This window comes from Anolis carolinensis, chromosome 3 (genome assembly GCF_035594765.1).
Source record: "Anolis carolinensis isolate JA03-04 chromosome 3, rAnoCar3.1.pri, whole genome shotgun sequence".
In the NCBI taxonomy this organism is placed as follows: Eukaryota; Metazoa; Chordata; class Lepidosauria; order Squamata; family Dactyloidae; genus Anolis; species Anolis carolinensis.
The window spans coordinates 28,305,653-28,331,902 of record NC_085843.1 but is presented as its reverse complement, the minus strand read 5'-3'; the positions used below and the strand labels follow the sequence as shown (position 1 = coordinate 28,331,902).

At 39.7% G+C, this 26,250-nt stretch overlaps 1 protein-coding gene and 1 long non-coding RNA gene across 2 annotated transcripts in view; one reads left to right on the top strand and one right to left on the bottom strand.

The window, feature by feature from the left end:
* The window catches only part of xpo4 (exportin 4), an 83,303-nt gene that overhangs the window by 9,669 nt on the left and 47,384 nt on the right, over positions 1–26,250 (top strand). Inside the window, exons 2-4 of the mRNA XM_003219250.4 lie at positions 557–662; positions 3,832–3,973; positions 5,351–5,489. Coding sequence (XP_003219298.1) covers positions 557–662; positions 3,832–3,973; positions 5,351–5,489 — 387 coding nt within the window. The remainder of the gene's footprint in view (positions 1–556; positions 663–3,831; positions 3,974–5,350; positions 5,490–26,250) is intronic.
* LOC134297367 (uncharacterized) overlaps positions 1–26,250 on the bottom strand; it is a 38,229-nt gene that overhangs the window by 4,577 nt on the left and 7,402 nt on the right. The gene's annotated exons all lie outside the window — the stretch shown is intronic.

The window sequence follows — 26,250 nt, the reverse complement described above, 5'->3', positions numbered from 1 at the left end:
GTATCTAGGTTGTAAATTCTCTGCTCTTTGTCTAATAGGAAAGTTATTCCTTTGATGACAACATCATTGTCTTTTCTATAAAGCTTAACCACTGAGAGGGAAAAAAGGAATCACATTGTGTGGCAAAATGCATTTATAATATACACGTCAAATCATTTTCTAGATATCAGAAATAGTTTATAGGAAAAGTAGCCATCCCTGACATATAGCATATAACACTGTATATCTGGAACTGGCAACTCCCAAAATGGATTCAAAGCAGTACATAAATTGATCTTTGATTTATACATATCCCAAACCTAGCCTGCACATCAGTGTATGTTTGAGTGGATCACAGAAATTTATTTAAAATCCCAGATGGATCATAATCACTATGTCCGATTTTAAATTTTTTAATAAGCAGCTAGCTGTATTAGCATTGAAAGAACAAACTCAAATTAACAATAGTACTCTTTCTGTTCATGAAATGAAGAGCTCATGCCTTTTGTGGTGCTTTTATTAAAGGTGGCAGTTTTCTGGATTCCATAGGCAATAAGAATCTTTATTTTCTCGTTAGGCACCACCTTCCATGGTCAATAACGAACAACGTCAGCATGCGGAACACATATTCTTATCATTTCGAAAATCAAAATCACCATTTGCTGTCTGCAAGCATATTTTAGGTAAGTCATCATATATATGGCATTTACGTTGATAAACCAAGTCCCAGAAGGTTTATGAACCTCTTAACTGCATGTGTATATGTGTAAAAAGCTGCTCCTTTTCATTCTAGCAGGAGGTGTATTTTTTATTGGATCCTATATGCTTTAATAGGGAATAAGTCCCATTGATCTCAGAGTGAATTCATTACTGGATTCTAGGCTGAAAAAGCTATTGATTTTTGAAGGTGAACAAGGAGATGGGTGGGTTAGGGCACCCCTACTGCAGGCTGTTAAAAGGGATGTTGACAGTTTAATTCTTAAGATTTTGCATGTTGGTATCCTATAACAGCAATTTGTTAGGAATTGATTCTTTTTATAAGTATTACTGTTTCATAAATGAAGGGGAAAAGAAATAACATTGTTTAAAATGTCATCCAGAATAAATAAACGTAGTAAATGTTATTGAACTAAAATAAAATAAAATGGATTTTGTCTAGCAATACCAATGTGATGTAATGGTTTAAGTGTTGAATAATGACTTTGGAGACCAGAGCTTGAATCCCCACTCAGCCATAGAGATCAAGGGAAGGTAAAGACAAGCTTCCTCTGAACAGATCTTGCCAAGAAAATCCTGTGATGGAGTCACCGTAAGTCGGAAGTGACTCGAAGGCACACAATGCGTCTTCTTCTTCCTGGAAAGAAGTCACGAGTGGAGTGCCGCAGGGTTCCATCCTGGGCCCGGTTCTGTTCAACATCTTTATTAATGACTTAAATGAAGGGTTAAAAGGCACGATCATCTAGTTTGCAGATGACACCAAACTGGGAGGGATAACTAATACTCCAGAAGACAGGAGCAGAATCCAAAACAATTTTAACAGATAAGAGAGATGGGCTGAAACTAACAACATGAAGTTCAACAGGGACAAATGCAAGATACTCCACTTAGGCAGAAAAAATGGAATGCAAAGATACAGAATGGGGGATGCCTGGCTCGACAGCAGTACATGTGAAAAAGATCTTGGAGCCCCCGTGGACAACAAGTTAAACATGAGTATACAATGTGATGTGGTGGCAAAAAAAGCCAATGGGATTTTGGCCTGCATAAATAGGAGTATAGTATCTAGATCCAGGGAAGTCCCTCTATTCTGCCTTGGTCAGACCACACCTGGAATACTGTGTTCAATTCTGGGCACCACAGTTGAAGGGCGATGTTGACAAACTGGAAAGCATCCAGAGGAGGGCAACTAAAATGATTAAGGGTCTGGAGAACAAGCCCTATGAGGAGCGGCTTAAAGTGCTGGGCAAGTTTAGCCTGCAGAAGAGACCGCTGAGAGGAGACATGATAGCCATATACAAATATGTGAGGGGAAGTCATAGGGAGAAGGGAGCAAGCTTGTTTTCTGCTGCCCTGGAGACTAGGATGTGGAACAATGGCTTCAAACTACAGGAAAGGAGATTCCACCTGAACATTAGGAGGAACTTCCTCACTGTGAGAGCTGTTCAGCAGTGGAACTTTCTACCCCAGAGTGTGGTGGAGGCTCCTTCTTTGGAGGCTTTTAAGCAGAGGCTGAATGGCCATCTGTTGGGGGTGCTTTGAATGCGATTTCCTGCTTCTTGGCAGGGGGTTGGACTGGATGGCCTGTGAAGTCTCTTCCAACTCTATGATTCTATAATTCTAATAGCAACAGTTCTGGTTGGCATCCATTTGCCCAGAGTTCAGAATCTAAATAGGAACTTTCCAACTGAATTAGCTAATACATTTTACTTGTATTTCAATAGAAATAGGAATATTGGCTACACAATTTGACATGAAGAAATAGTGAAAAGGAGACAAGAAGGAAGAGATGGTTATTGATAGAAGAGGCTTGAAAAACAGACCTAGTAGTTCTAGAACTGAAATCATATATTTTGCTATGGATTTCTCTTTTCTTTTCTCTTGTTGGTAAGGAAAGAATATAGCAACACCCTCCTCAATGAGGCTGATATTTTGTTGTGGAAGGAGTAAAATGTATCAGAACCTCCTTTAGTTAATAATAATAATAAGAATTTTATTTCTTGCCCGCCTCTCCTCATGGCTTGAGGTGGGTTACAACATTGTTAAAATATTATATTAAAACATATTTCCATAAAATACATATTAAAATACACAATAGATATAGAATAGAATTTTCAAATTTGTTATTAAAACTAGTTCACTCTAGTTGCAAATGACTGCTTAATTTAACATACAAAAGTGAGATAAACTATAATATATAAGATAATAGTAGCTACTTTACTCTGTTTAAAGGAATATTTTCTGCATATACTCAGTTTATATAGAATATGGGTGGGATTTGTGCAGTTTTTTTAGTAGTTGGATTGCAACTCCCAGCATTCTTCATCATTGGTTATGTAGGCATCTGGAAAGTGATAAAATACCCACCACTGATGTGGGTAACTTCAGCAGGTCCAAAGACTGATTTCACATAATGTGGGATGCACATCACCCTACCACCAAAGTGCAACCAAAAATCAATAATATAAAAACAGTTGCTGCTGTAAATGAGGATTTCAAACCTCATTAAACGATGAATTATTGCAAAGATGACACGGTCTGTCTTATGGCTAAAGCACGAGTTTTTAGACGAATGGATCTGACTATTTGTTTTAAAATTGTTTTAAATTTTTATATTGCATTTAATAGTTTTAATTGATTTTATGTACTGTGTAATTTTGATCTTGTGTAGGCATCGAATTACTGCCATTGTTGTAAGCCGCCCTGAGTCCCTTCAGGTGAGAAGGGCGGGATATAAATGTTGGAAATAAATAAATTTTAAGTGGACATTTGGAGATGTATTCCAAACTGCTAGCCAATATTTAATTTTGAATTTACCAGTAGTTTTAATTGCTGGTGCTAGTTTTTAAAAAACTTCTTAAAGTTGCTGTTGGGTTATAGATTGTTTTACTCTTGCTTTCCCCTGCTGCAATATTATTTTTAGAGTATTTTAAAATTATTTTATAGTTTGCACCATAGATTATTTTAATATGTTGTAAATTAAATGTATTCTTTGCTTTAACGTGTTATGAGTGGTAATCTCTTTAGTGGGCGTTTAAGAACAAAAATGTAATGAAAAACCCTGTTTTTGTGTTGGTGGTATAAAAGATGCTTTTTCAGTGTATGTGAACTCACAGTTTTGAATCTCTCTGACAGAAACTAGTAAAGTGGACTATGTCCTTTTCCAAGCTGCCACAGCGATAATGGAAGCTGTTGTACGTGAATGGATTTTATTGGAAAAAAGTAGCATTGAGTCATTACGAACATTCCTTTTAACATATGTCTTACAAAGGCCGAAGTAAGTATAAAGTATTATTGGAACTATTTGCCAGATTCCAAAATGTTGTGATCATTCTTGTTGAGATAGTTGAGCAATAAGATTTTTTTAATGGCAAAGAGACCATAGATCAATTGATGAACATGTGTTTTGCTTTCAGATGGTTCTAAGTTTAGTTCTTAACATCTTCAAATCATATTTTCAAAGAGTCCCTGATAGTCATAATGCACCCCTTTTTTGTGCTAGATGTATGGCTTGATTAAAAACATTTTCTTCTGTTAATGTGAATTCCAGTGATAGTTGACTTAACTGTTCCTTGTTTTAGCTGTTCCTTGAAATTTCACTTAAAGTTGATTTTTGTTATTTAATAAAGAGAGAAATTTACTTGTATTATCAGACCTTTCTTCCTTCCTCCATTCCTTCTGACTTAAAAAAAAACAGTGTTTCGGTGACTTGTCTTTCTCTTTCAGCAACTAAACATCAGTAGATTTCTAGGTACTTCAGAAAAAATGAGAGGAGTTCTGTGTGATACCTTTTAGTTTTTATAGAAACTTTAAACCTTAAACTAGGGGCATTGTAAAGTCATGACTAATTGAATTAAATATGTTTACTCCACTTTTTAGCAGAAAGACACCTCCCAGAGCAAATTGAATTAAAACAGCATTATAGTTTACTTCAACAGATTAATGTTGTTGCTTTCCTAAAGTCCCACTTCTTTAACTGCTTCCCTATAACATAGGAAGTGGCCACATTTTTTAATTACAAACTGTGGTTTGGCGATAAATGCTCCAAGATAATTTTCAATGAATTCACAGTTAAAGTTTATAAGTAAAATTGAAGGCCAGTAACCAAAACGTCTGTATGAGGGAGGACTAGAATAATTGATGTTAATAAAGAGGTTGAGTGTACTGCACTGAGAGCAAAGTGGTGCCATCATATACATATTGTGTGAGATTTCCATAGGTATCTGGCTGCCCACTGTGGGAACAGATTGCTGGACTACATAGTCCTTTTGTCCATTGCAGAATGACTGTGCCATGTTAAATTCTTGCTAGAATTTATTGAATTAATCCTGAAGGAGGCTGATGGCAGCGATTGTATGATGGGAAATATCGATGAAAGGTCCAGATCCTCATCACTACAAAGTTTGGCTATCTTTGTAAAGAACAAATCTCTCAGAAATTGCAGTTAGTGTCTTCATGATGTACTATAGATAATTCTGTTACTTGAAGCAGCAACAGACGAAATGGGTTGACCAAGCTGCTTGGGGATGGAAGGAGTCAACTCAATATTTTCCTGTTCTCCCAAAGCATTAATGTAGGTTTTTCCTTTGCAAATGTTAGAAAGGTTGTCTTGGTCAGTGTTGACGCTGAATGTATTATTTTATTTTGTTTTCAGCCTTCAGAAGTATGTACGAGAACAGATATTATTAGCAGTAGCAGTAATAGTAAAACGAGGGTCCTTAGACAAATCAATTGAATGCAAGAGCATTTTTCATGAAGTCAGCCAGCTGATAAGCAGTGGGAACCCCACCGTGGTAAGTTTTTGCATTTTAAATGTGTTTTGACATCTGTGCAAATTGATCTTTGAAAACATAGATAGACGTGTTATTATCACAGTGGGACCTGTTCCATGCATAAAGCAGAATGAAATGGTAGAAGGGCTGTATATCTTCAGACCACAACAAAGGTGTTACATTTTTTAAAATTCTATGTTATTTTAAAACAAGCTAAATTCCCAACGAAGGCTCAGTGGAATTAGAAAATTAGTTTAGGTGGGATGAGCGGAAAACATTTTTCCAGGTTTGCCTAGTTGGAATTTTACTTGAAGTAGAATTTAAAAATTCTTGTCCAGTGAGTTACAAATCCTTTTTAAAACTTGGACTTGAAATGTTTTGAATTTCAGAAATTGGAATACCTGTGTTTGCATATATGTTCATAATGAGATATCTTGGAGTTGCAACCTAAGTCTAAGCAGAAAGTGTACATTTTATATTCACTTTATCCACATATATAAATATCTTACTATATTTAAAATAATTCTGTGCATGGAACAAATATCACATCAGAACCATCAGAAACAAAGATGTCATTATCTCAGCCATCCATGTAAACACTTTTGGATTTTGGAGTATTTTGGATTCAGAATTTTGCATAAGAGATACTCTACCTATACATACAGAATTATCAACTAAGGGTAAATTTACATAACTAAATAAATATAGAAGATTGCAATATGATAGTAGGTTAAATGTTAATGTTCTGGAACTTGGTGAAATCTGTATTCTTGAATTCAAATTCGACACATGAGTAATTGTTGACTTTTCTTGTGATTCGTGAAGGGTTTGGAAAAGTTTGTATTTTTGGCTCACAACTGCCAGAACATCTCAGCCACCACACTCCTTGCAGCTAAAGTCCAAAAATAACTCATCCAAGTGCTGGCTTCACAGTAGACTTCCCAATCAGGTTGTTAAATGATAACATCGTTTGTGTCGGCTGAAGCTTGAAGGGTCACAATTGTTTCCTGTCAGGAGTGAATTTTCCATTAATTGGCAGCGATTTCTTTGTGCTCAGTTCAGTTTACAACCATCCCTCCGTGTGCCTTGTCTGGGGTTCAGCTGTTGGAATTGTCTGAGAAAAGACCTTTTCCATTCCCCAGGGAAGTGGTGTGGTCAAGCAGGAGGGGTGTGTGCAGGCACAGAACTGGAAAAGGCAATTCAAAATTTACTCGTGTTACATTCTTAGAATCCAATGAGGAAATATCCTCAACCCTCTCATGGAGCTCTAAATAGATTTGTAGCACCTTGTTTCCACTTGTGCCTTTAGTTCTATTCCAGACACTGTGCCAGAAGATAAGGTTTAAAATGTTCCACTGCGGATGTGCACTATCTGTATCAGCAGTTGGAAATGATACTTTTCGGGACATACTGTGGTCATGTTGGCTATGGGATTCTGGGCACTATTGTAAAAGAGTAAGAATTCCAATCTCTGCTCTTGTTTCAAATTCATCTCTTCATTATCTGGAACAAAAGTCTTCTTGAACTTTTCCCACTTGCAATCCCTTTTCGCCTGAGATATTTTTGTGTACCCCAAGTATATAGGTGTAAAAATGAAACATTTACCAATCACTGGACAACACACATTTTGGTGCCTCAGATGTTAGCCTTGTTTCTGAGTATGTTTGACCTGCTGATTCCAAAAACGGAAACAGTTTTTTTCCTTTCAGCTCAAGTTTTTGAGATACAGGTTGGGCTGTGTAATAAATCAGCATTTGCAAGGCATGCTATACAGACTAATTTTCCCTTTTTATGAAGTACAGATAAAACATTTTCCACAGAGTTCACTGTAAAGACTGCATGCTGTTGCTGACAGATTTGTGTAAATGGGTGGCATTCAGAAACCTATTACTCTTACCAATTTTTTCATGATTTCAACATTAAAGGTAAGGGGCCATAGTTTTAAAAGCTCAAAAACCTGGAAATCTTTATTTTCAGTTGGTGCTTGTCCAACAGCAAGGTTATTATTTGCTACTCCAAATGATGATATCAGTCGTGCAGGCCTAGCAAAAAAAGTCTCTGAAGGATGCTATTGAAATGCTTGTATATATAAAAAAGAATGATTAGAACAGTTGAAACATCAGTGTTCCTCTCATATTTAAATGCAGATGTTATGTTGGTCAGCAATTAGTTCTTTGTAAAAAAAATATTTTATTTTATAGCCCACCTTTCTGCTGGGTGCTGATGCAAGGTAGCTTACAACACAAAAAACAAAGACAAAGCATGTTTGTAATTCTTTTACTGAGGCAGACCCCTTCTACTCCTGACTATTGCTATCTTTTTCTAATTGTTGATTAAGCTCAAGATTTGACTTTATGGTTTCCAAAGTATGATGTGAGTATGTAAATTTGCGACAGGCGAAATAAGATGGAATCAATTTCACAACCATAGGTTCCAACAGTTACAATTAAATCTGGATAGCTCTGTTTACTTTTTTCAGTTTTTTCTGTGTAAAGGGAAACGTGTATGCCCATGTATATGTGAGTGTCTGTGTGTGTGTGTGTGTTTCCAAATTCCTCTGACACTATAATCGAAAACTAAGAGTTTACCGTTTGGATTGTAGAAAATCACAGGGAAATATTTTTATGATGATTCATGTATTTTATTTAATAGACACTTTTTCTCTAGCAAATATTTTACCAGTCAACAATCTTTTAACAATTATTGAATATGAAGAGTTATGGATCTCAACTAGCTAATGCTGTTTTTTTGTTGTTTTTTTGAAAAATCACTCAGTCACAGCCATGAAATGTTGGGAGTAGAGAAATATCTTTAAGTTGATATGAAAAGATTATACTATTGTAGTCAGGCAGGTTTTCTGGATGAGAAAACCCCATAAGTGGAGGACTACAATGGAAAAGATCTTTTTCCCTGACCACTACCTTTTAAGCCTTTTTCATAGAGAGAAAGATCTCAGGTGATCTCAAGATGTGGGTAGGACATATTTTGTAGAAATATGCTTTAATATATATATTTTATAGAAATACATTTAATATGTATATTTATAGAATTTTAACAATGTTAATGTGTTTTAACTGTGCTATAACCCACCTCGAGCCATGAGGAAAGATGGGTAAGAAATAAAATTATTATTATCAGGACTGGATAATTGCAGGACTGCCTGATCAGAACGATTAGAATGAAACCAAGAGGGCACTGTTAACTATTTTTCTTTAGGACATAAAGATACAGTCCATTTAATCTTAAGATAATCATGAGAGGCCAGGAAGAAAGTTACGTTAAAGGACTCTTTCTCAGCCTAATGGACGTAATCCTGTGTTATGCCAGTGAATTTAAGAGGAGCTGGTTAATGCACCAAGTGGAAGTCTTATGTGAGTGACTGTTGGGGTGCACTAGTAGCAGTGGGGAAATACAAGAGTCAATTCTTATTTGAAAGGTTGGGGACCAGAGTACAAAATCATTGAAATCTGGAAGCCTAGGTTGCATTTTTATTCTAACTCAGATTTATTTTAAATTCATTGCATTTTAAATCAGTTGAGTTTTAATTCAGCTTTATTTTAATAAATGACCAAAAGTCATGTGTTGGACTATAACGCAAAATGGTTGAAAAAGTGAGTTGTTGAAAAGTGGAGAAGCCTGCAGAAGAGAAGGCTGAGAGGAGACATGATAGCCATGTACAAATACGTGAAGGGAAGTCATAGGGAGGAGGGAGCAAGCTTGTTTTCTGCTGCCCTGTAGACTAGGACACGGAACAATGGCTTCAAACTACAGGAAAGGAGATTCCACCTGAACATCAGGAAGAACTTCTTCACTGTGAGAGCTGTTCGACAGTGGAACTCTCTCCCCCGGGCCGTGGTGGAGGCTCCTTCTTTGGAGGCTTTTAAGCAGAGGCTGGATGGCCATCTGTCGGGGGTGCTTTGAATGCGATTTCCTGCTTCTTAGCAGGGGGTTGGACTGGATGGCCCATGAGGTCTCTTCCAACTCTACTATTCTATGATTCTATGATTCTATGGATGTGTCTGTTGTTGGAAGAGGCTGAAGACCTTTCAGATAAGAGAGCTTCTTTAACACAAGGGTGGGGATCACAATGCTTTCGAGACGTCGCTAGACTCAAACACAGCACTCTTTTCCAGTGGCTTTGCCTCCTAGCACTGATAGAAGCTGTAGTCCAAAAGTGTCTGGAAGCAATTATTGAAACTTCTGTCTGTGGCTTATAAAGCAATCATTTTCTCAAGGACTACCTTAAGATAAATTGTTCTTCGGACAGTAACTCAGGTGTTGGAAGTGTATACTGCTACAAAAATTGAACTCTCATCAATCATTGATTACAACATTTTCCCAGGTGCAAAACACAGGTGATCTGATATAACTGATAATTTATAAAGTTACATGCAGAACAAAAAAAATATTACAAGTGTGGAATATTGCAGTTTTTAGCTGAGGAAATACATTTTTTCTACTCTTTTTTTTTTAAGAAAATAAATTTAATTGATAAATTTTTCGGGCTAGGTGTGTGGGTGGGGGGGAGAAGGGTAAGGTGGGGAGGGGGGAGGGGAAGGGGAAAGAAAAGGAGAGAAAGGAAAAAAACCATAAATATATTAAAATGCAGAGAAGAAGAAAAAAAGAATAAGGCAAAAGAAAGAAGAAAAATGTACTTCTTACAATTTAAGCGTTGTAGATCTTTGTAACTATTTTTTTTAAAATGTTAACTTTCAGTTTAAGTGACATTAATTCAGAAGCTGTATTTTGCTATAAAACCTCAAAAGACTGCAAATATAACTAGAAGCCCCCCAACATCAGAAGTAGCCTGTGTCCTTTTGCACCTTTTCCTGCTTGAACCTATATCAGTCTCTGATGGACAGTGCTGCTGCTGAAAAGCCAGGGACTAATTTTAGTCATCTTAATTCATATTTTCCACCACTGATTCCAAGATGCTAAGGAAATGTATGTGCCATTGAGTACTCTTAACCACAAATGCCTCCATTTCATTGCTTCTAATGTATTGAGTGATCTATGTGCCCTTAAAAGTTTTCATTACTAGTCAAACAGGAAAAATGAGCTTATGATATCACTGAAAGTTGTTTAGTAAAAGACATCTGAAATAAAGTGGGTGGTTAGTGTTAAGTGTATATAAATATGTTAAGTGCATACATTTCTATATAAAACAGAAGGAATGTAAAAGTCAATTAGTATAAGTTTCTTGGGCTGCATCCGTCTTTTTTCACCTGACTGTCAGTTTTGACTGGGTATGATTCATTGGCTAGTGGTTAGCCTTGAAAAGTAGTTCTTATTATTTGAATCCTAAGGTGTATCATTCTACACTGTAGAATTAATGTATTGACACCACTTTTAACTGCTATGGCTTAATGCTATGGGATCATGGGAGTTGTAGTTTTACACGATCTTTAGCCTTCTCTGTCAATGAGTGCTGGGGCCTCACCAAACGACAACTCCCAGGATTCCATATCATTGAACCATGGCAGTTAGTGTTGTCAGTACATTAATTCTACAGTATAGTTATGGTTGTCTACTAAAATGCATCCATCAGACTGTATTAGTAACTTGCTAAAAATCTAATCTCCTCACCTCCATCCTTCTAGTCTGGATATCTATAGTTTTCTAAGGCATTTTTCCCAGTATGAGGGAGTGTCATCACCCATTCAGCACACATCTGCTTCCCTATGAATATTTACATGTTCTTTCTTCCTGCTCATACATGGGTTTATGGCCTCTGCAGGTGTCTTCAACAAGTGACTTATCTGCATTTGGAAAATTCTGCAATCTAGTCACTACTCTCATTCTCATCTCTTGGTATATTCGACTCTTGCAGCCACTTCCAAACTATTGTTCCTTAAGCCAGGCAGAATCATGCCATAAGGCTCTGAATCCACTGCCCCAAATAAGCCCATATAAGATACTACAATCCTTCTTCCTAGGTCTCCAGAGTTTTAAGAGGTCTAGGAAGCCATGTTTCCTTGTTTCCTTGTTTCCATCCATGCTAGGATCACTGCTTTCTAACTCATTGGGAACATTACTTTTATGTAGATCCTGGGAGACATGATTTCGGTGAGCGCAATGAGAGTGAAGCACATGCTATCAGAACCCTCCACCTAATGCTGACCATAGGGGAGCTCTCAGGTAGTCACTCCCTCAACTACCTTGTCTTCATTCTTTGGAAACAGTTTTAAGATGCTGAATTATACACCCAGAAACTAACATTTCAACCACCCCCAGAGCCACCTCATGCCATATTGGTTGCTAGACCATGGCTGCCAGACCATTGCAGACCACCAGTGTTCAAAGTGGAGTGAGAAACTCTTCCATTCTCAACTTCCTCTATAGGCAGTTAGTGTGTGCATGATTTCATATTCTCCATTGCCAACTCAAACATCTCTGCCATAAGCTACAGATCTTGCTATCTTGGTCTTGATAGCAACTCTGGATTCAGAGGATGGCAATGTTCTTCATCAGTTCTGCTCTTGACTTCGCCAGTGCATAGGTGTAAGATCAAGAACACTTCTCTCCATTTAAGATTTAATTTTGTGATGCCATATCTTGCAGATTGTGAAGACACAAGGGCTAGACTCAAACAACTAGAATAACAGAATTTGAATCTCGTGTTGAAGAAGATTCAGTTTCACCACCACCACTGGCAGCAATACTGATGCAGTCTTCTCTCATGTGTGTTGCCAGAGAGTCCTGAAAACTATTACATCAGCAACATCTTGCCATATCAAGAATTTATTTAGAAAGTCAGTTCACACGCGTAACACAGCCAAAGGTTATCATTGTGGAGGATGCAGAAAGTAAACTTGTGCAAGTTTCATTTGATACCAGTAGAAAAAGAAGATAGGGAGTTGTGTATAAAGGATAGGAAAATAAACACCATAGCCTCGTTTTCATTCATGTGTCTCAAACTACCAGCTTTGCATGGGTATGTGGGACACAATTGCACCCTTCCTTCACTGCCTTTCTGATAAGGACCAAAATGGCCTCGGTTTTCCACTCTGTGTCTCTTTGCTTGGCCACCCGCCAGGGAAGGGTGTTATGCTGTTGACTGTGCTGATAAATTGAGCTCGGGGGTTATCATTTATTTATTTATTACAATATTTATATCCCGCCCTTCTCACCCAACAGGGGACTCAGGGCGGCTTACAATAAAACAGACATATAAAAACAGTACAATACACTATAAATTAGTTAAAAAATTAACTTACATATAACATTCATAAAATGCATTTATAAAATATAGATAGGCGTGTACAAGTTTAAAAGACTGGGTCTGTCAATTGAGTTCCAGTATACATAATAGTAATTAATGCTGCTGATTCTTATTCGAAAGCCTGGCCCCACAACCAAGTTTTTACCTTCCTACGGAAGGATAGGAGGGAGGGAGCCTGCCTGACTTCAATGGGGAGGGCGTTCCATAGGCGGGGAGCCACTACTGAAAAGGCCCTGTCTCTCGTCCCCGCCAGCCGCACCTGTGAGGCTGACGGGACCGCGAGCAGGGCCCCATCCGACGATCTTAAGCTTCGAGGTGGGTCATAGCGGGAGACACGTTTGGATAGATAAGCTGGGCCGGAACCGTTTAGAGCTTTATAGGCTAAAGCCAGCACCTTGAATTGTGCTCGGTAGCTAATCGGCAGCCAGTGGAGCTGGCGTAACAGAGGAGTAGTACGCTCCCTGAACGCCGCTCCAGTTATTAACCTGGCAGCTTCCCGTTGGACTAATTGAAGCTTCCGAACAGTCTTCAAAGGCAGCCCCACGTAGAGTGCGTTGCAGTAGTCTAAACGGGATGTAACAAGGGCGTGGACCACCGTGGCCAAGTCTGGCTTCCCAAGGTACGGTCGCAGCTGGCGCACAAGTTTTAATTGTGCGAAGGCTCCCCTAGCCACCGCTGAGACCTGGGGCTCCAGGCTCAACGATGAGTCCAGGATCACACCCAGACTGCGCACCTGCGCCTTCAGAGGGAGTGTGACCCCATCCAGCACAGGCTGTAACCCTATACCCTGTTCGGCCTTCCGACTGACCAGGAGGACCTCTGTCTTGTCTGGATTCAATTTCAATTTGTTGGCCCTCATCCAGTCCGACACAGCGGCCAAGCACCGGTTCAGGACCTGAACAGCCTCCTTAGTGACAGGTGGGAAGGAGTGACAGAGCTGGACATCATCTGCATACAGATGACACCGGACCCCGAAACTCCTGATGATCTCTCCCAGCGGCTTCATGTAGATGTTAAACAACATGGGAGACAGTACAGAACCCTGCGGGACCCCACAAGTCAACAGTTGTGGGGCCGAGCAGGCGTCCCCCAATGACACCATCTGGGACCGACCCTCCAGGAAGGACCGGAGCCACTGCAGGACAGTACCTCCAAGTCCCATTCCTGCGAGGCGTCCCAGAAGGATACCGTGATCGACAGTATCGAAGGCCGCTGAGAGGTCCAGCAGAACCAGCAGGGACACACTCCCCCTGTCCAGTTCCCGGCGTAGATCATCGACTAAGGCGACCAAGGCTGTCTCAGTACCATGCCCCGGCCTAAAGCCAGACTGTGCCGGATCCAGAAAATCAGTGTCAACCAAGAAACCCTGGAGCTGCGAAGCAACCACATGTTCCAAGACCTTGCCCACATTCCCATAGACATTATCACATTCCCATAGACATGGCTGTGGTCCTTGGTCCTTCTATTGGATGCAAAGACAATAATAGAAGATTTTCCATTCAATGAAATGATTTTCTTCAATGTGTCCACAGATAAGAAGTTGGAATATGTGCAGAAAACGAAATCAACTATGGCTTCTCCTCCTTAATTCCAAGCCTAAGCTGTCATCTATTAAACAGCAGTGGTACCTCAAGACAAAATTTACCACGGTTGGCATGCTTGGCATGTGATAGTTCTTGGGTACTGGGCACCATACGTCACATGTACACAATTGAATTTAAGATCTTGCCTCCAATGGATTCCTTTCTCAGGACCCCTCCTCAGGCCATAGATATCGATGGGATTCTTCTTGAGGTATTTCACTGTACCCAAGAACAATGGGGGGAGGGGGGGCTACACCTGATCCTGTATCTTTATCAAGTAAAACGCTTCATAAAACCAAGAAAATTATGTGTCAGCATGTTTAATGCAATTTTCCCACATCTGAGGAAGGTACAGTGGTTTGCCACCTCAGATCTGTGCAATGAATTCCACATTGGGATGTAACAGCTTCACTGTTGGATCCAGGTGTTGTCAGTTATGTGTTCTTCCATTCAGATTCTCCACGACACTAAGTGTTTCTATGAAATCCATGGCGTGGGTTAATGACATAGCTTAATCAAAAGGGAATCGCAACTCTTCTCTACATAAGTGAATAGCTTTTAGTAGCGGAGCCTGTAAGAGGTCTGTGCTGTCATATGCATACAGCCCTTATTTTCTGGATGACCATGGCTTCATGGTGAATCATCAGAAGTTCCTCTTCTGTTAGTTTCAAACCATCCATTTTGGATTCAAGATTTGTGTATCCTTCCTACCAGAGGACATGATCAGCAATTTAATCCACTATGCCTGGATCCTAAAACACAGAAGGAGGGTACGAGCCCAAGAGATTAATGTCCTTTTTGGTTTGTTGGCATTCACCGCTTTGGTAACACTTTTGGCAAGGCATTGCATGAGGCGCCTTGCATCCTTGCTTGGATTTCTGTTGACTCCAGATATTTACCACCTGTTTCTCCTGTTTGTATCTCCCCAGATTGATAGCATCCTCCTTGGACTGTTGAATAAAGAAATCCAGTCTGTTTTTATGCATGCCTTTTAGATTCCCTGGGCTTATGATATATTGACCACAGATATCTCTGTGTTCACACAGATGGTGTGCAATATGCCTGAAGTAGCATTAGGTGTGTGATTACATGTAGAAGTATTTTAATTCTTCTGCTAAAAGAAGTGCCTTAGCTCTTCTGCTAGTTCTAAGTGTACAAGGTTTTTTTTTGGACAAAAGCTATTTGCTATATTTACTAAATTTCATTTCGAGATCTGAAGAGTTTGGTTTTGGTTAGGACTTTAGGGATGCTCTCTGCTGCTCTTGCTCTCTGCCCCAGCATTAAAATGTTTGAATAATGCCACGAGGACCAGCTTTTAACTTGAAGCAGCTGAAACCCTCTCTTGGCTGGCATGGATTGCAGTAGTCAAAATGAATGTGTCGCTAAGACTTCTATTCTTATTCCAAGTGCTTCTCATTTAATTGTCACCATTTAACAAGGTGGTAGCAGTTGGTTAACTGTTTTGTGTCAGTTGATTAAAAAAAACCCCTCACGTCCGTGGTCATTATGTACATTGGATGGGGTAGGGTGCAGTTCATGTTTTCTTTCTTTTCTGGATACTAGTTGGTAGAGCCAAAACAATATAGCAGAAATAATAACTGACACTGATTTGTGATCAGGAAAATTCGCATAATTCTTATTTGGCATCACCCTAAATTGCAGGCACGTTGGAAGCCAACTAAATATTCTTTTCTAGACTCTGGTTGGTTGTCAGTGTAGTTCAGTGAGGAGCAGACACCTCATATTTGTCAAAAGGGGAACGGTTTGTCAAAAGGGGAATGGGGCTCATCTATTTATGATATCTATGTTCTGAAGAAGAACATGGCCACTCTCTGCGTCCCCTTCCAGGTGAGAAGGGTGGGATATAAATACAGTAAATAAATAAATAAGTAAAGAACAAAGAAGAACATATGATGCAAAAGCTTAAACACAAGAATTCTGTCCGGTTTGTGTCGCTGGCCTCAGTAGCCGAGAAGGGGAGCAGTGTGCTTCAATTGGGTGAGATTAATGCTTCATTGATTTATTACTGTTGTCTAAATGAAACCAACATGCATCCCAGTTTAATAAATTCTTTTATGAAGAGAGGAGAAAAAAAAACTACACATGAATAAAACCAAGTTCACATTTTGGCTTATTAAAGCTGAGTTATGATTGGCTCATCTCTCATTGATTAATATCCTTTTTACAGAAACTTCTTTGTTAACAACTCCATTTTCTTGCGGTTCTATAGGTATTTCCATGGCTTAGCACTTGAGTTCTTTATGTTTGTTCTTACGATTGTATGCTTCATTGCTATTTCTTGTTACAAGTTTTACCTGTTTTTCACATAAAACTCAATAAGCATTTAAAAATCTAAGAACAACAAAAACAACCAATATAATATATATTATTTATTTATTTATTTCCAGCATTTATATCCTACCCTTCTCACCCGGAGGGACTCAAGGCGGCTTTAGTCATGTTTCCTCAATATACAGGATTATACAGGATTACCTGAACAAAATTTCCTTCTGAGCAATGTGATTCCATGACAGAACTGAATATTAATTACATCATCGTTAAAGATTTGGTATTTGGCAATTTTCTGAGTAGCAGATACATTTTAACTTCAGAGAATCCAAAACAATTGTTTAGGTTTTTTCTTTCCCATTAATCCCATGCTGAAGTAGACTCCGTCAACGAAAACATATGCTACAGTTGTCTTTCTCTCAGTAAGTCTCAATGGAGCTTTACATACTGATCCAGACTAATGCAATTAAGTCTCAGAATTTTTCCATTAACCTTAGATATACTAAAAAGAGAAAGAAGGAGGGAATGGCAGGCTATTTTTATTTCTTTTTCATCTAATATATGTTCTTTAAAGACAAGGAATTAATCCAGGCATGGGCAAAGTTCAGCCCTCCAGGTGTTTTGGTCTTCAACTCCCACAATTCATAACAGCCTACCGGCTGTTAGGAATTGTGGAAGTTGAAGTCCAAAACCCCTGCAGGGCTGAACTTTGTCTATTCCTGAATTAAACCAATTGTACCTTGATAAAGTAATTCTGGAACATGGTTTTCCAGAATGTCATTTCACACTTGTTTAGAACTGTGCTTTTTCATCTTCTGTATTGTACCTGTCTAGTGATGCTATGGAGACTGGGATGCGGAACAATGGCTTCAAACTGCAGGAAAGGAGATTCCACCTGAACATTAGGAAGATATTCCTAACTCTGAGAGCTGTTCAGCACTGGAACTTTCTGCCCCAAAGTGTGGTTGAGGTTCTTTCTTTGGAGGCTTTTAAGCAGAGGCTGGATGGCCATCTGTTGGGGGTGCTTTGAATGTCATCTTCCTGTTTCTGACGGGGTTGGACTGGATGGTCGTGAGGTCTCTTCCAACTCTATGATTCTATGATTCTATGAAATAGTTGGCCATCAATTAACCTTGATGATACAGGTTTTCTTACTGCATTTCGGAAGAACAGCAGACCTATCAATCAGCTTGACAGTACTTGAAAAAGAACCTTCAATCAGTGGGCTGATCCTCCTATTTGATGATAACACAACTGAAGTTTCTGACCCTGAAAGAATCACTTTATTTTTTGTCCATGAAATAAACAACACAACCTGGCATTTTCCAAATGGATTTTTCTGTTTTGTGAAGTACTTTTAAAGGCATGACAGGAGCGTGTCTGGGTCACATATGTCTAACAGAGGCTGCTGAAATTAATTCTCTGAACAGAGCCTTTGTTTTGGACAGGTGTGCATTAGCCTCTTTATTTTCCTAAACAGTCTTTGAACTCTTATCCCTTTCATCCTCTGTAACCTAACCACCCTCAAATAAAGTCATGCATGTATTTCACCGACAGCCCCAGACACAAGTGTGAAATCCCTTCAAACATTCATTATGGCGTTAACTTTCAATTTAAGTGACATTCTTTTTGAAGGCACGAATCACACTTTTTAAGAGCATGGAAGCATGCAGATAGTTCTATGTTCAGTGCTGTTTCTCCACATAGTAAAAATGTTTCCATATATATGTATATGTGTGTGTGTGGTACGTGGGATTTTGCGATCCACTAACTGATATTTTTTAAAGAAAGAACAATAATTATTTGGGGCTGCTTTCCTTCCATTGGGTGTCTGATTGCTGTGTTAATCTCTCTTAACACATTCTCATTGATCTTCTGTTGGAGCAGCTGAAAGTCTCTTTCAAGCATGGCAAACTTTTATAAAGCATATTCCTGGTAGTAAAGCCTAACGGGGTAAGTGCCAGGCTATTCTAAGAGATGCTCTGTTCTCCAAACAAAAGAAGTATTTTATTTTGTCAGATGGGCTTATTGTTTGGGTATGTAGTTCGTTCATGAGATGGAACTAATGACATTTCTAGTGAGACAAAGTTCACATGATAAACTCTACTGGTATGAAGTTAATGTTCCAGCTTTGGTTACTTGCTTAAGGATTTACTTTTAATTTGATTGCCAAAAGCAGATATCATTGCCAACTTTCTGTGTCTAGAGTTCTTAAACCTAATGTAATGATGTGTTTGTGCCTTCAAGTTGCCTGTTGATTTATGGCGACCCCATGCGTTAGAATTTCTGCAGTCTGGCCTGTGAATGAAATTTTACTATCATTAAGAGATCATATATTTCTCCATCCTTTATGCTTTAATCATGGTGTGATGTTTTGCACGCACGGGTAGTAACCATGGTTAGTAGTGACCAATATTTTAGTTGAAGCTTTCAGAACATTTCCAAACAATGATTGTGAAGCAGTTTTAATTCATGTTACTTTTAATTAGTATCAATGTGTACTTAAGAATTAATTCTTTTTAAGGCAAAGAGAAGGGAGAAGGAGAGCATGTGAGTAAACAGCAGATTCTAATTTCCTAAATCTGGTTAGGAGTTATAAATATTGTGCATCTACCTGCATATCTATCAATCTGCTATTGTGATTTTAAACAGATTCAACAAAAATTTTAAGGAAGGTTGCAACCTAGGGTAGGGATGGGAATTTGTGGCCCTCCAGATGTTGTTGGACTACAACTCCCATGGGTTGCGAAGTAACAAACTTAGAGGGCCACCCATTTCACATTACTGACCTAAAATATTTTGGAATATATTACAGTATAATGCCAAGAGGTAGTCCTGCTATCTAATAATTAAATTTATTTTTAACTTTTATATTACACTTTCAGAAGCAAGTATGCCCCACTCAGAATATGCTTTAGGACCAGCCTCATATTCAGCCTTCATTTTAACAGAAGACCATGAGTGTACTAGGAAAAAAAAACCCAGCTTATTTGTTGTGGATTATGGAGTCCACACTCTGTACTGTAATCAGCTACTAAATGCAGCTTTATCACATATATCACATAAAAGCCTTTCTCTTTTTTGAGATCTGCATGGGATTTATGTAGCAAGGAATGGGATTTATGTAGCAAGGAAGAATGTTAATTTTGTGTATACTAGCTGAGCTAACTAGCTGTCTGTAGGGTCAAGGTACTGACATCAGTGGCATTTCTGAACAAAGATGTTGCAGTTGGTGGGTGGATGGCACTACTGTCAGCTGTTGCATGACCTCGCATAAATAGTATCATCAGGGCTTTAATCTTTCGGGTGTTCAGAGGTAGTGTGCATATTTCTCTTTAACCCCTGGATGCTTGCTGGCATGCATGACCCTTTAACAATTCCTGTCCCTCTGTCCATCCATGTCACCTTGGCTCCAAATAGTCTAGGAGTAAAGCCAGTAGTTGCATGCATCCTTTGTCTGTAATCCATTATGAAAAGACTAAAACATGGTCCTTTTTATGTGGAGAATTTGGCATATAAATTGTGCCATCTCATAGCATTGGATGTTGTGAACCCTTTTGACACTTGAACATGTGCAAAGATTTGGAAGAAAAAGTACTCATCCTTGTTGTATTCAATAATATCTGCATACTTTATGCAGTTTGGCAGTTTTAGCCAGTGAATTGAATTTTACGTTATATTCTGATGCCAAAAAAAATTAGAGAGATATGAATTTATTCTTGCCTATAGCATATAAGTATGGCCAACACCTTCTTAACTTCCAGGATAATACTGCAACAGATGCCTATAGATAATGTTATGTTGTTGTTTGGGCTTTTTCCCTGTGTAAGCCGTCCCGAGTCCCTTCGGGAAGATGGGGCGGGGTATAAGAATAAAGTTTCTTCTTATTATTTATTATGCCTTCAGACCATTCACTAAGAAACACCACTTAGTTGACACTATTATTCCAAGGCTATCACATGGATGCTAAGCAACTAAACCTTATTAAATGCACATTTTGGCAATGTTAAATCATCTGCAAATTGGTTAATTCTAGTCCATTTTTATGTTCTTTGGGCGAAAGGATTGGAGTTTAGTAAGTATTGATATACAGTATGCTGTTTTTCTTTGCGGTAATTTCATCAATCTGGTAGGAGGTTTGCAGAGATGAAATACACATTTTTGTGGTGGGAAATCATAATCACCTCTTAAACCACTCCCATAATTTCTTCTTGCTATTTGAATCCATTGGTTTGTGTACTGGTCTCTGAAGCAACAGAAAACAAGCTCCTCTATTTTCAAGTACTTTTAAAGCATAGATTCTTTAATGTCAAGGACCAATGGAGGGGGGGTGGAGCTGCCCAGTGCGTCAGGAACTAGCATCATATTTATGCCCATTGGCTGTAATGGTTTCAGTATTTCCTGGAGCAGAGGCATCACACTGGCAACGAAGATCCGCATAAAGCAATGGTATTCTCCATAGTAACCTATGGATGCGAGAGCTGGACCATAGGGAAGGCTAAGCGAAGGAAGATAGACGCTTTTGAACTTTGGAGCTGGAGGAAAATCCTGAGAGTACCTTGGACCACAAGAAAATCCAACCAGTCCATAGTCCAGGAAATAATGCCCGGCTGCTCACTGGAGGGAAGGATATTAGCGGTAAAGATGAAGTATTTTGGCCACATCATGAGAAGCTTTGAAAAGATCATGATGCTGGGGAAAATGGAAGGAAAAAGGAAGAGAGGCCGACCAAGGGCAAGATGGATGGATGGTATCCTTGAAGAGACTGGCTTGACCTTGAAGGAACTGGGGCGGCGACAGCCGACAGGGAGCTCTGGCGTGGACTGGTCCATGAGGTCACGAATAGTCGGAAACGTCTGAGTGATTGAACAACAACAAATTTCCTGGAAACTCACTGTGGTCTAGTTGCTAATGATTCACAGACCAACACTGGTCCCCAGGCTACCACTTTGTGTAGTGTTGTTCTACATGACATCTCTTCATATATTTAATGATAGTTTTCATCTCATTTCTCAGTGTTTCCTTCTTCAAGCTGTAAACATATACAAACTGAGTATTCTTTATTTAAAGTGCTTGGGACTAGAAGAGTTTTGGATTTAAAACTTTTTTTGAATACTGCTACTGGATTTTTCTGGATTTTGGAATACTACTACCTCTACTAGTAATAATTCAGTTATTACCTTCCTCTCCGTATGGCTCGAGGCAATTGCACAACACAGTTAAAATACGTCATTATAATAAAACACAATCAATAAAAGCATATTTTAAAAAATATTTATATAAAATATACATATTAAAATACACAGAACAAAATTAAAATACAATAAACATAGAATATGAATTTAAAATTCATAGTGAAAAACTGACTGGGTAGGCCTCTTGGAAGAAATAGGTCTTCAATTGTATTTTAAATTCTGATACTTGATTTCGCTGTCTAAGCCAGGGGTCCCCAAACTTTTTAAACAGGGGGCCAGTTCATAGTCCCTCAGACCGTTGGAGGGCCAGACTATAGTTAAAAAAAACTATGAACAAATTCCTATGCACACTGCACATATCTTATTATGAAGTAAAAAACAAACAAAAAAGGGAACAAATACAGCCTCAATGTTAATGATGATCATCATCATCATCATAAAAATAATAAAGAGGGTTGGAAGAGACCCTTTGGGCCATCTAGTCCAAAACCCTTCTGCTTTTGTGCACCAAAACATAATCAAAGCACGCCCGGTTCTGTTCAACATCTTTATTAACAACTTAGACAAAGGATTAGAAGGCACGATCATCAAGTTTGCAGATGACACCAAACTGGGAGGGATAGCTAACACTCCAGAAGACAGGAGCAGTATTCAAAACGATCTTAACAGATTAGAAAGATGGGCCGAAACTAACAAAATGAAGTTCAACAGGGATAAATGCAAGATACTCCACTTAGGCAGAAAAAATGAAATGCAAAGATACAGAATGGGGGACGCCTGGCTCGACAGCAGTATGTGTGAAAAAGATCTTGGAATCCTCATGGACAAGTTAAACATGAGCCTACAATGTGATGCGGCGGCGAAAAAAGCCAATGGGATTCTGGCCTGCATAAATAGGGGTATAGCAACTAGATCCAGGGAAGTCATGCTATCCTCTATTCTGCCTTGGTCAGGCCACACCTGGAATACTGTGTCCAATTCTGGGCACCACAGTTGAAGGGAGATGTTTACAAGGTGGAAAGCGTCCAGAGAAGGGCGACTAAAATGATAAAGGGTCTGGAGAACAAACCCTATGAGGAGCGGCTTAAAGAGCTGGGTATGTTTAGCCTGCAGAAGAGAAGGCTGAGAGGAGACATGATAGCCATATACAAATATGTGAGGGGAGGTCATAGGGAGGAGGGAGCAAGCTTGTTTTCTGCTGCCCTGGAGACTAGGACACGGAACAATGGCTTTAAACTACAGGAAAGGAGATTCCACCTGAACATCAGGAAGAACTTCCTCACTGTGAGAGCTGTTCAGCAGTGGAACTCTCTGCCCCGGACTGTGGTGGAGGCTCCTTATTTGGAGGCTTTTAAGCAGAGGCTGGATGGCCATCTGTCGGGGGTGCTTTGAATGAGATTTTTCTGCTTCTTGCAGGGGGTTGGACTGGATATCCTGTGAGGTCTCTTCCAACTCTACGATTCTATGATTCTGTGATTCTATGACAAATAGCCACCCAATAATAATAATAATAATAATAATAATAATAGTAATAATAATAATCCATCATATATATCCCATTTGCTGTGCCATACTCTGTCTTTGTGTCAATAATAATAATAATAATAATAATAATAATAATAATAATAATAATAATAGAGTTATAAACATGGTTGGAAGAGACCCCTTGGGCCATCTAGCCCAACCCCCTTCTGTCTTTGTGCATCAAAACACCCCAGACCAACAACAATAACCCTGTAATAATCAGGGTTCGGGCCCCTGGTGGTGGCGCAGTGTGTTAAAGCGCTGAGCTGCTGAACTCGCGGACCAAAAGGTCCCAGGTTCAAATCCTGGGAGCGGAATGAGTGCCCGTTGTTAGCCCCAGCTCCTGCCAACCTAGTAGTTCGAAAACATGCCAATAGGTACCGCTCCGGCGGGAAGGTAATGGCGCTCCATGCAGTCATGCCGGCCACATGACCTTAGAGGTGTCTACGGACAACGCCGGCTCTTCAGCTTAGAAATGGAGATGAGCACCAACCCCCAGAGTCGGTCACGACTGTACTTTACGTCAGGGGGAAACCAAAATCAGGGTTCGAAGAGACCTCTAGCCTTCAAAAAGAATGAATCCACGACAGGGCTGCAGAGTTTTCTTTCAGTCATTCCCTCCTCACTCGCCTTGTGCGCGCCTTCCTCGGCAGCAGTGGTGGGAAAGGAGCGTGAGGGGCGAGCGAGGAGGCGGGGAAGCTGAGTGCCTTTCCCTTCTTGCTCGCTGTGTGTGCACCTTCCTCGGCGGCAGCGGCAGCGGGAAAGGAGCGCGTGGGGCTAGCGAGGAGGTGGGGAAGGTGAGTGTCTTTCCCTTCTTGCTCGCCACGTGTGCACCATCCTCGGCGGCTGCAGCGGGAAGGGAGCGCATGGGGCTAGCGAGGAGGTGGGGAAGGTGAGCACCTTTCCCTCCTTGCTTGCCCTGTGCATGCCTTCCTCGGCGGCAGCAGCAGGAAAGGTGCGCGCGGGATGAGGGAGAAGAGAAAGGCACGTGCCTTTCCCTCCTTCTCCTTCACGCCACACACACCTTCCTTGGCGGAGGAGGAGGGAGCTACTGCCACGGGGCCAGATAAATGACTACAATGGGCCGCAGTTTGGGAACTGGTCTAAGCTCTTCCAACAGGTCATTCCACAGTCTTGGGGCAGCCAATGAAAGGATCCTTTGGATGGTGGTTACATTTGCGTATACATATGTAATGATAAAGATAAAGATGTTTTGGAGATAGCACCTAGATTCTGAGCATGACATTAATTTATATTTTATATACAGCTTATTCACATATTCTGAAGATAATTTTATATAGTTGTAATAATTTTGCTCATAAAACAAAGTTTACATTGAATCTTCAGAAGCAAAGGTGTTACTATCTTATGTAGACAATTTTGGAACATTTTACATTTGGAATTCCAGATAAGAGATGCTCAATCCGTATAACTCTCTAAGGTGTTTTTCATAGGATTTGGTTTTCATACATTTTACAATATTGTTAGCTTTCCTCTGAACACGTTCCAGTATGTCAGAATCCTTCTTGAACTGTAGTGCCCAAAACTACATAGTATTCCAGACAGTATCAGACTTTTTAAAACTTCTCTTAATCTAGATGTTACACTTCTGTTGATACAGCCTAGAATTGCACTGAAAGAATCTCCATGTCATTCTAATTTATTACTATGGGTCTTATTTTTAACTTACTGTTTTTAGTGTTTATGTATGTTTATAGTTTATGTTCTGGCACTGAATGTTTGCTCTATATATATATATATATAGACTCAGGGCAGAGCAATATATATATACAACTTGAAAGTAGTAAGAGACCAAAATTAAAATAGGCTAAACTTCTTTGGGCTGCAGATAGTTTTTAGCGCCTTTCTTTCAGAGCAAGCAGCAAAACGGAGTAGTCTAGATTTCCCTACCTCTACTTAGCGTGGTGGCAGGTTGCAGTACTCTTCTAAGGAAAAGAAGTGCTTCCATGCTTGCCCCACCGCTCGCCCTTTCTCTTTGCCTCTAGGTTGCCTCTGTCCTCTCATCCAGAGGGGAAAACCACCAACTCTTCAGCGTTCATTTCTCTTGCTTGTGAGGGAGAAATTTATCCTCACCATATCATTTTATTTATTGTGTCAGAAGTGAATTGATATAAATATAGTTGTAATGTATTTAAAAACACACAAAGTTAAAAACTTGACATTATACTAGATTTCCTTTGACCAGAAGCTGGCCACTTGGAGTGCCTCTGGTGTCACTTTGAGAAGGTTCTCCATTGTGCATGTGGCAGGGCTCAGGCTGCATTGTAGTAAGTGGTCTGTGGTTGGCTCTTCTCCACACTCACATGTCGTGGACTCCACTTTATAGCCCCATTTCTTAAGGTTGCCTCTGCATCTCATGGTGCCAGAGTGCAGACTGTTCAGCACCTTCCAAGTTTTCTGTGTGCCCAGGAGGGAGTTTCTCATCCGGTATCAGCCATGGATTGTGGTTCTGGGGTTTAACTTGACACTTTTGGATTCTTGCTTGCTGAGGTGCTCCTGTGAATGTCTCTGTAGATATTAGGAAGCTATTTTTTGATTTAAGGCATTGGTTTGCTGGCTGATATCTGAACAGAGGATGAGCCAGATATGTCAATGCTTTGGTCCTTAATTACAGGCTGCTACTTCTCAATGGATGTCAGGTGGTGTAATACCGGCTAAGCAGTATAATTTTTCCAGTGGTGTAGGGTGCATCATCCTGTGATAATGCAGCATGTCTCATTAAGAGCCACATCCACTGTTTTAGCGTGGTGAGATGTATTCTGCATTGGGCATGCGTATTCAGCAGCAGAGTAGCAAAGCACAAGGGTAGGGGTCTTCACTGTATCTGGTTGTGATCTCCAGGTTGTGCCAGTCAGCTTTTGTATGATATTATTTCTAGCACCCGCTTTTTGCTTGATAGTCAAACAGTGCTTCTTGTAACTCAGAGTACGGTCCTTCACCATGAAGAC